Source organism: Syngnathus typhle, linkage group LG8, assembly GCF_033458585.1.
Source record: "Syngnathus typhle isolate RoL2023-S1 ecotype Sweden linkage group LG8, RoL_Styp_1.0, whole genome shotgun sequence".
In the NCBI taxonomy this organism is placed as follows: Eukaryota; Metazoa; Chordata; class Actinopteri; order Syngnathiformes; family Syngnathidae; genus Syngnathus; species Syngnathus typhle.
The window spans coordinates 2587055-2597919 of NC_083745.1; the positions used below are offsets into that span (position 1 = coordinate 2587055).

General features: G+C 42.6%; 1 protein-coding gene across 1 annotated transcript; it reads left to right on the forward strand.

Annotated features, from left to right (window-relative positions):
• The first annotated feature begins 178 nt into the window (after positions 1–178).
• On the forward strand, positions 179–7621 carry LOC133158021 (actin-related protein 2). The gene is made up of 9 exons (XM_061284810.1): positions 179–339; positions 1786–1896; positions 2820–3035; positions 3164–3236; positions 3316–3452; positions 3613–3762; positions 4899–5044; positions 5120–5252; positions 6048–7621. The coding sequence occupies exons 1-9, from the start codon at positions 181–183 to the stop codon at positions 6216–6218; spliced, it is 1296 nt and encodes a 431-aa protein (XP_061140794.1). The 5' UTR covers positions 179–180; the 3' UTR covers positions 6219–7621.
• The last annotated feature ends 3244 nt before the right edge of the window (positions 7622–10865 follow it).

The following is a 10865-nucleotide window of genomic DNA, read 5'->3' on the forward strand; positions in this document are numbered from 1 at the left end:
TTGAATTTCAAAATTCAAATTTAGAGCCAACTTCCATTCTGCATTTATTTTACCCAAAATACTCCGCTGTTTGTGATTTATTTCAACGCGTATTTTTCAGATTTTATTTAAAAAATGTCCCACACAAAATAAGTATACATTCGCACCACACACACACACATACAGATACACACAACCCGGATGAGCGCTCGTCTCTTCCGCCTCCTTTCGTCCGGGCTGGCGTGGCTTCCTTCCGGGCTTGCCGAAGAAAAGTTACGGGGAGGTTCAGAGGCAACCGGGGCTTTAGACAGAATGGACAGCCATGGACGGAAAGTGGTGGTGTGTGACAACGGCACCGGAGTGAGTTTGGAATCTCGTCCCCTTGTTTAGTTCGATCGTCGCCATTTTAACCGTTTTGCCAGAATCAGGAAGTAGAGCCGCTGTGCTAATTGGGCGTGTAGCTAACTAGCTGGGCTAATTTTCATTCATCCAGACGTGACATGGAAACGACATTTAGAGACGTCGCTATTATTATCCCCTCAAACCGAATACAGCAATGCGACATCCGTAACATAATGTCGCCAATGAAAATAAAATCGAATTAAACACAAGTGTGTAGTATTCTACCCACTGGTACGACTGCGGCTAGCCACCTTAGCTTGCTAGCTTTCCAGCTGTCTGTCTGCTGTTTTCCGACGGGCTACGGAAACCTTTGATGTGCTTTAACGTCAGGATAATGTCCACATGTCATGAATTTAATCTGAATTTAATATTTCAACATGTTACAAACTCTAGAAAGCATCTTTTGAGGAGTATTTAATATTTTATAGCAGCGTAGTTGTCTAGGCCGTGTCAGGACAATTAAGGTTTAATCGTTTTTCCATCCGCTAGTTTATGAGTTCCCACTATTAAAACTGCGGATTTAGTTTTTTTCATCTAAGTTTTGTGTCACGATACTAACAATAATGGTTATATTAATCACCATAATACGCTTTTTTTGTGGGGATAGACCCACCAGGAAGTGGCCGATTTGCTAAATCATTACAGATTCCCCACGCACACGTCGTACCTGCACTTTAAGGTATCGTTTTATTTGAGTTAATAATGTTGTCTGATTGTAGTTTTGTTTAATTGCAGAGTTAGTAGCCGGCCAATTAGCATGTTGCTACGTGGTATGCATTACTGCGGTGTGCAGGAATGTCCGAGTTGACTCTTTCAAAGAAGAGACTTCCTCTCATGCTGCTTGTCAGCATTGAAACAGGATGTTGCAGAAAATAAGCCGTAAAAGGTCTTCATCGGTACACTTTTTAAAAGGTCTATTTATGGGTCGAAAGTTTCCTTCACCCTCTCAGATTTTTTTCTTCTTCATCTTTTCAGGTGTGGCTTGCTTATGGAAGGAAAAGACAAAAACGAAACTTGTGTTTTTAAATTCTACACGAGGACTTAAAGAACCAAAATGCTGTTTAAACATGTTCTTTTAGAAATGTAAAATAAAGGAAGAAACTGGTGACTCGTGAAAGAGTGCTACTGGACTCAAGGATGATTTGAAGTGTGATTTTAATATTGATTTGATGATAAGGAACGTAATTCCCATTCTTTTGAATGTCTGGTAGATGTGAAGAAATTGACAATCACTGAATATTCTTTTTGGTTTGGTCATGGTTTTCCTCGGGCAGTATGGAGTGGAAAGAGATTCTCACCCCTTTCCCAAATGACATTTATTGTTGTTTAAACTACCAAGCACTTGATGTTGTCATTCTTAAACGTCCTCACTGTTTCCTTTTTGCACCTTCTTTTGTTTTGTAGTTTGTCAAGTGCGGCTATGCTGGCTCCAACTTTCCAGAGCACATCTTCCCCGCCTTGGTGGGCAGGCCCATCATTCGCTCAACAGCCAAAGTGGGAAACATTGAGATCAAGGTAGACAACGCCTCCTGTTTATTTTTCTCACGTCAATGGAAACACGACAATTGATTAAACAACAAATGTCCAGTTTTTGGTGTTATTGTGGTTTTATACGCACAAACCTCCTCTCCCTCCATGTGTTTCCCCTCCGTTGAAGTAGAATTCCCACAAGATGGTAAGTCTAGGTTGGCGTGTTCTCCTTTGCATCATCATCATCTTACCTGCCTGGAATGTTGTGACCACTTTCTTCGCTCTTTTCCCTTTCTACTCACACGTTGAAGCCGTCGTTGTGACTGAAGTAGCGAAGCATTGTTTGAATTTGGATTTTGAGTGAGTGCCAGCTCGGGGTTATGCTATTGACCAGCATTCAAATGTAAATGTAGGAACATGAAAAAAAATGTACTTGAGTAATGATTTAATTAAAATGTTTCAATTAAAATGCGTATATAGCAGCAGATAAATAGTTTGACAAAAATCATGGCAACATTTTTGAAAACTGCTCCAAAGTTTGTCTGGTCATAACCGATTTTACCGATGAACACCAAATTGGGTGGCTGTTATTGTGATAGTAGAATTGATGAAAAGGTCAGAACGTCACCGGATTATAAAACAGGATGTTGTCAAAGCTTCCTCCTTTTTACGGGAGAAACGACAAAAACCACAAAATTAAAATGGCCGCCATAGTCATCTGCTTGAAAGTTGCCAGACGCAATGTTGACACTGGCTGCACATAGCTGATGAGCATCATTGAAACAAACAAAAAGTATTTTGCGCATGCCGAGTGATGGTGCAATGCCTGCTGGGTAATGTAGTTCAAAGGCAAGCATTGGCGTGATGGTTGACTACCGCTTGGAGTTCTGATCTGTAATACTCACAGCTGACCCGGTTGCTCTTCAGATGAATTTGGACTTTGAAATCAAATGTCAACCTTTTTTCAGGATTTGATGGTGGGGGACGAGGCCAGCGAGCTGCGCTCCATGCTGGAGGTCAACTACCCCATGGAGAACGGCATCGTGCGCAACTGGGACGACATGAAGCACCTGTGGGACTACACGTTCGGGTCGGAGAAGCTCAACGTCGACACGCGCAACTGCAAGATCCTCCTCACCGAGCCGCCCATGAATCCCACCAAGAACCGGGAGAAGATCATCGAGGTAGGCCAAAGCCACGTAGAGTTTATTTATATCTGAGGTTAATTGGTGTCGATGGGTGAGGAGCTAAGTTTAGCCTCTTTGCGGAGCTCTGCAAAAGGCGCCATACATGCCGGCTATCTGTCTTGCAGATGATGTTCGAGACGTACCAGTTTTCAGGCGTCTACATAGCCATTCAAGCCGTGCTGACGCTGTACGCTCAAGGTAAGAACCGAGACGTCGGCGTTCGCTGAAGGACAGCGGCTTATTAGCCAGCGCGTGGTTGCCACGTTTGTTTGGACAGGCCTTCTGACCGGCGTGGTGGTGGACTCTGGCGACGGCGTGACGCACATCTGTCCCGTGTATGAAGGATTCAGCCTGCCACACTTGACCAGACGTCTGGACATCGCCGGGCGGGATATCACCCGCTACCTCATCAAGGTTAATGGCAGATATATGGAATTTAGCTGTCGTCATAAAATTAGAAATGATTATCTACCTTTTTTTTTTTAACCATTTTATTTCATTAATCATTTTATTTTTATTCAAAGGAACATTTTTTTTCCATTGCTCTTCTCACGGACGTTTATTTTCTCTGCAGTTGCTGCTTCTCCGAGGCTACGCCTTCAACCACTCGGCCGACTTTGAGACAGTGCGCATGATGAAGGAGAAGTTGTGCTATGTGGGCTACAACATAGAGCAGGAGCAGAAGCTGGCACTGGAGACCACCGTGTTGGTGGAGTCCTACACGGTAAGAGGGGGTGGGTGGCATGGCTGGTCTTTCCGGCCGTGTCATGTGGCGGACTGGTTGGTTTGGTGCACAGCCAAACACACTGAAGCGTTCAAATCGCCACCCGATTTGCTTCCTTGACAGACGTGACAAATTCAAATGTTCCAGTCCAGCTGCTCAATGCCACGAAATCTGAGATTTTACGTACCACCGCATTTACAAAGAGACATCAGTGCATAATTAAAGCGTTTAGCACAGAAAGTTGATTTGAACCTATTAATATTCCACTTTATGGGAGGATTTAATGCGAAGAAAATAGTCCAGGGTGTTTGGGGAAAAGAAAAAGGCACATTTGTAATTTTGTTCAACATAAACGCAGCTGTGTGTCTTTTTATTTTATTTTATTTCTAGTTTGACAAACGGCATGTTTGTAGCCTGGTGTTTACCCATTTGGATGACAAATGACCTCTTTGCTTAAAAGCACGGGTTTATAGAACAAGCGTGCACTCTTAATTAATGGCCTTTGTTGCGGGGGCCGCTGTAAAGTCGAAATTCAAACATCTGGTGGACGGCGCGGTGGTGCTCCTCCGCCAGTCTTGCTTTTCTTTCCGATGTCTTTTTTTTTTTCCCCCCCTTCTCTCACTCTCCGGAACCACAGAATCCAAAAGCATGCCTTGGCTAGCTCGTGTTGTGTCTCTGAGCTCACTGTGACCGCATGTGTGCGTATGTGTGCGTTTGGGTCCCCTCGAAACAAGGAGGGCAATGTGAGTGCGGCCCGTGGACCGCCCGTGGCGTCATTTCCTGCGCCGCCACTTTTGCAGCAGCGGCGGCGGCTTCCTTTGGCTGCCCTTGCGGCTCAATGAGGCCTTTCTTGCACACGCATGCACGCACACACTTGTACAGGTACAAGTTGTGCTTTAGCGTCAACATTTTAGTCCCACCCAAATCTTTTGCTAAAAATAGCGTGCGCGCAAATTGATTTGAGTTAGCAGCTTTGTCACAGATTAAATCAAATGTGTAAAACTACCAGCGTATTATTTTTAGACAAGCTCATTTTTCTACCTGTATGATTGCCTGAAGAGTTTTTCCTGATTCTTTATTCAAATTCAAATTTTTTTTTTTTCTTCACGCGTGTCCTCCGTCCCACGCGTCTGCAGCTCCCAGACGGCCGTGTGATCAAGGTGGGCGGCGAGCGTTTCGAGGCGCCCGAGGCCCTCTTCCAGCCTCACCTCATCAACGTGGAGAGCGTGGGCGTGGCCGAGCTACTCTTCAACACCATCCAGGCGGCCGACATCGACACCAGGTGAGCCCGCCGCTGCCACCTATATGTGACGAGCGGGGAAAAAATAACATTTTCGACCAAACTCTTTCTCACCAGGCCCGAGTTCTACAAGCACATTGTGCTGTCGGGAGGTTCCACCATGTACCCAGGGCTGCCCTCGCGACTGGAGAGGGAGCTCAAGCAGCTGTATCTGGAGCGTGTGCTCAAGGGGGATGTGGATAAACTATCGGTGAGAAAGAAATCCATTTGTGCTTCCGCTGTCATAATAATGAAGCCTTAAGTGAAGTATAGTGAACCCTTGCTAACATCCACCACGCGTAATAAACATACATATGGTTTTAGTTCCCGAAAGTTGCTGTTGAATCCCAAAATGTAATCATAACACCCTGCCACACGTTTTAAACGCAGTAAATTTGCCTCGTGTAAATTCAACTGGTGCAGTGCATTTGTCTGCCACCAGGTGGTGCCCTGAGCCCAATGCTTTATTTACTCTGCGTAAAGATTTAGTGCGTAAGTGGTGATAAGAATGCCGTTTTCTCACATAACTACTATCTAATTAACTAGTTCAGTGCTAAATAAGTCAATCACTCTTCATATTAAAATTGGTCAAACACTCACGATTAAATGCAATGTTGAATCGTGTACTGCGACTGTCAAAAAGATGATTACTACTTAAAAACATGAATCCTTTTGGCCAAAGAAGAAGCAGTGGATGAAAATAACTAAAGGAAGGTGTCATTTAAAACCTATACGTGACCTCATGGGTGTGTGTTTGGTGCTTGCAAATATAGAGGTGCCGTTGTAATGCATGTAGGTTAGAATAGCACAAACAGGTGATCGGGGGCCAGAATCCAGGCACGGATCAATCCGGACCCCCTTAAAGTTTCGCGCTACTTTCAAAATTGCAGCAAAATAATGTGCCAATTCTGAACCATGCCATCTCATCTGACGGTGATGTTTGCAAATCAGGAAGTGTGCTTGACATTCACTTCCTGTCTCTTTTTTTTTTTTTTTGTGTTAACAGAAATTCAAGATCCGCATCGAAGACCCTCCCAGGCGGAAGCACATGGTGTTCCTGGGCGGGGCGGTACTAGCTGACATAATGAAGGACAAGGACAACTTCTGGCTCACCCGCGAGGAGTACCAGGAGAAGGGGGTGCGCGTTCTGCAAAAGCTGGGTGTCACTGTCAGATAAAAACACACACACACACACACAAATCTATTTATCCTTCTCCTCTTTCCGCCTTCACCTCTCCTCTTTCTCGCTGTCGCCTTTCCCCTTTTCCGCCTTCACCTCTCCTGGCAAACGGTTCCATCTTTTTTTTTTTGCACAATTCCCAGTATAACGTTAAAAATACAAGGTCGACGTCCCCGCCAATTCACGGAGAAAGTCGGGGACGTCTCGAAGGGAAGCCTACAAGTTTTTTTTATATCACAATCAGGGTTCACCCAGCGTATTTTCTTCCCCCGTGACTAATCACATTTTTATAAACAATTTTCTTTTTTTTGGAGAGGGGTGACTTTTCTTTTATTGCGGGTTTTTCAGTTGCTTTCCCCTCGCCATTGTTGCAGTGCACTACTACCATTGTGAATGGAGTGTAACCGTGGTAACAGAAGTTTGCTTTTAATGAAGTCGAACTCCCTTCAAAGCAGGGTTTCCCCCCCCAAAATTCGGGCCCATCCTCAAAACGGTGGCGCTGAAACCCAAATTTGGAAACTTCGTCGGAACACTTGCCAACCATATTGTAAAAGCCATTAAATACAACATTATGTAGCACACGCGTATTGATAACTGGAGTGTTATCGCTTATTGAAGAAACCTGAAACGTTGGCGACATGCAAGGCTTCGAGGTCACCGAATTTGCCGCGATGCGATTGTACTTTGTCGCTAAGCTACGCTAATGCAATATCAATGTTGGAATAACAGTATTCGTATCAATTCACTTTCTGACAAATATTTGAAATCCAATCAAAAAAAGCGATGTCAATTGTTTCACCATGTAAACCGAGTATCAGATTTGTGAATTTACCAATAAAAGTGACCCCGGAACGGTGTGCCGAATTGACGAAAATGTACGACCCATAGAAAAATGGTGTTTTTTTTGGGAAACCCTGTCTTAAAGGAGAACATAGGTAAAAATGAAAGACGACCAAGAATCCTCCGACGATTCATTTGTGTGATGGTACTTTGAGGGGGCGTTTAATCTGCCTTAGTGTTGATCAAAAAGGCCTGCTGTTGTATATTTACTCAAAACGCAGCAAATCACAGAAGGTTTAAATGAAAAAGGCTGTTTTTGAGATTTTTTTTTTGCGATCCCCCCCCCCCCCCCCTTTTGGCCTGATCAATACTCGAGGCACTTCACCAAGATTGTTTGGGGGGGGGGGGGGGGGTGACGGTTGATAATGATTCTTGGATTGTATATTTTTCTTTTCCTCCTTTTCCATGGATATCTTATCCAGTGCCAAGTGCAGTTCATGTTTTGTTGTACGTTTCTGCTGGCTTTTTATTTTGTTGTCGCCGCCATTTTGTTTTGACTCTGTTGTTCATAGCATAACTGCCTAACGCTGATTTAAATAAAGAAAAGTGATTTATAAGGATGCCTGCCTCGCTTTTTATGAGTTACTTGTGTATTTGACGACCCAGCCATTGTTCCAGCCGTTCATTATTCCTCTATTGTTTCATCCTCCCTTAATCTATTCCAGTCATTCCTCCAGCTCCCATTTATCATTTCACCAATCAATGATTTGATCCATTGGCTATCCCTTCTGTCATTCATCCATATCTTGTTCATATATACCCTTAATTCATCCATCCCATCATCTGCCATCCATCGGCCATTTATACAACTATCGCCTATCCATTTATTGCTCCGTCCATCTTTAATGCATCTTTTTTTTGTTTAGCCATCTCTGTATCTATCTTTCTACCTCTCTATGTATCCATCCATCTCTTGGTAGACATTTGAAGTAAACGGGAGGAGGAGGAAATGGAAGAGTGGCGCCAGCAGAGGAAGAGGGTGTCTTTTCCTTGTCTGTAATAAAATAAAAAGCAGAAGAAAGCCCTTTCCAGCCTTGGTTCCATTTTAATCCCTCTACTTCCCCGGCGGCCGTGATCTCTTACCTCCTGTTTGAAGTTTCCCTCTCCTCAGACAGGAAGCAGGGAAGGTCATTTGGCAGTGGAGCGACTTGTTGCCAATTATTATTCTGCCATTGCATCTTTTTTTCCTCATTATTTGGAGAACAAAAGGTAAATAGAGAGTGTTCCTCATTCAAGTTCAATTGGAGCAAAGAGAAGAAACTCTTCGTTTTTTTTAAAAAAAACTGCAATTTCACGGGCAAGTTCCATGTGTTGCTAAAAAGCTCGACACGCTCCATAAACCTCAGGAACGAGCAACTCAATACTCCATTGTCTTTTTTAGGAGTTGAATTATGTGCTGATTTTTTTTTATTATCAATTCAATCAACAGTTGCATGCCTCCTTCAAGGAGGATAAATACACTACTTTTTCTTGTTGATTTTACAGCAGGGCTTAAAAACCTGCATTTACTCAAAATGAAATACATGTTAGCTAATAATATTCAAGGTCTCTAAAAGACTTTTTATTTATTCGTTTTCGTCAAAAAACTAAATTAATGAACAAAAAAAAAAGAGTAAAAATTGTGTTTGGAAAAAAAAGGTTAATTTCAGTGTTTCCTGAAGAATGTGATTGGTTGAAAGAAACCATATCTAACAATTTCCTGTACCACTTTGCCCTCACGGGGGTCGCGGATTTTCAAAGCTTTTTTTTTTCATTATACTGCCCCTCAAAAAGTAATTAACGATGATACGTTAGTATTCAAATACCTAATGTCACGTCTTTACCTCGATTTAGTTTCATAAAATGACGCCGTTGCACTGATCGAAAGTCATTGGTAGCCTGGCAAAAGAGTGGCACGGTCCCGCAATTACCGCAAAAGGTCACTTCCGGTTATCGGAAAGCCCGCGATATATAAATGGAGTAATGAAGGTCGCTGTTTTTAAATACACAAAAGCAGTTAGCTAACCTCGCTCACGGTTAATTTCACTAGCTACAAATGTGGCAAAAGATGTCAAGTTAAAACATTTGAGTTTAGCTGAGGAGAAAAGAACTATGAAGAAGGAAGGACGTCCACTTTACCTGAACACTTCCTCTGGTATGTTTGGACCATGAAAATGGCTAATTTTTCGATTTTATTTCCAACCTTATTTTCATATCTACATTTAAGTTTGTCGTCGGTACACGAATTTCAAATTGTGCCATTTGTTTTTTCAGTGCACTTGAGGTCAGAACGGTATAAGTGAGCTTTTTTCAGAGAATATAAATGAGGTTACATTGTTTAGTTAGCCTGTCTAGGGTGTTTTGCAAATGTTGCGATTCTCTGTTTTAAGAATAATTTTAAACTTCAGTTTGGACCCTCCCAAAAGAAAAAAAAATTGAGTGACAACCTGTGAGTCGGGTCACTTGAGATATGACTATTAGAATTTAGTTAGGCCTTAAAGCATACTAAGGTCTCGGTGTGCAGATTTTTAAAGTGTATTTGAAGTCTTCGACTATCTTTGGACATGCAGCACCATGGCGGAGTCCGTTCTCGTAAAGAAAGCTCTCGCAGAGGGGCCGCGTTGACCCTGTTCTGAGCGCAGCTATCTTAAATGTTTGCACATGTGCACTGCTGTGACTTTTTTTTTTTTTTGCATCCTCCCAAGCTGGAGCAGGCCCCCCAAAAGCCCTGCGGGACCCTGTTTTTTTTTTTTTCTTCCCCCTTTCTCTTTTCTCTCTCCAGAGCCTCCTCGCTCCGTCATTATCGCCCACATGCTTTTTGCAGAGACATCTTGAGCATGAACGCCCTCTCGATGGCTATCACATGTTCCTGCCTAGGAGGGGAGGCAGCTGGGAAGGAGAAGAGTTTTTTTGGACACGTTGGGAGCTTGAGGAACTTTTGCAATAATAGTTTGACATTTAAAAGCAAATAAAGTGCATTGCCTTAAGTTACAAGTTTCATTTAGTCGGTGACCAAACTTGTATATCAAATAATCTTTCCTCATTGAAATGATTGGAAATGCTGTTAATCCATTAATAACCTGCGATAATGGTAGTCGATCTTCACAGATGACAAAGAATATACGTCTACCTGGCACTGCAAGTCTTGATGCTGTTTGTTAGCTTAGCACTGTCTATAGCATTGTGTGTTAGCATTAACTAGCACACATTCCAAAGGTAAGGTTAGGAGGTATTTTTAAATTCACATGCAATTTTCTTTGTTTCATGTTTAGGAAAAGAGAAAACTTCAACCGGTTGAGGCAATAAAAGCTTGAATCATACTGGAGAAGCTCAAAAAACAAAAAAAGAAATCGATACAAAGGTGATTATGTGCTTATTGGATCATCTTCCTCATTTGCATAATGTTCCGAAGACGTCGTTGGATATTGATCCGGTCGTGGAACTTTCCAAAAGCATTTTTTCTCCTCAGATTCTCATAAGGAAGTGAGTTGTTTCCTACTGACAATCATCAGACAGGCTCAGATATGCTTTCAACATCTTCTTAACTTTTATTGGCTGCGGAAGGCGAAGACACATTGCATTTCAGATTTTCTCACAGAACCGACCACCCTCACGACACACCCCCCCCACCCCACCTTCCCCAAACACACGCACACTCATTATCTACAAAGTACTTCCTGTTCCTTCGCAAAATAGCAAGCGCTACATCCATCGTACGTTAGTTAGAAACAGTTATTAAAAAAAATAGAAATAAAAAATGTACAACATACACTTGATATATGTAGAATATACATAATATATATACGGTATATTTATATTATATAG

What these genes read in the sequence shown, in the direction of transcription:
- LOC133158021 (XM_061284810.1), top strand. Translation starts at nt 181, where the DNA reads ATGAGCGCTCGTCTCTTCCGCCTCCTTTCGTCCGGGCTGGCGTGGCTT. An exon ending in TGTTGGTGGAGTCCTACACG is followed by an intron (nt 3,763 to 4,898) that starts GTAAGAGGGGGT and finishes ACGCGTCTGCAG; the next exon opens with CTCCCAGACGGCCGTGTGAT. An exon ending in GCGGCCGACATCGACACCAG is followed by an intron (nt 5,045 to 5,119) that starts GTGAGCCCGCCG and finishes CTTTCTCACCAG; the next exon opens with GCCCGAGTTCTACAAGCACA.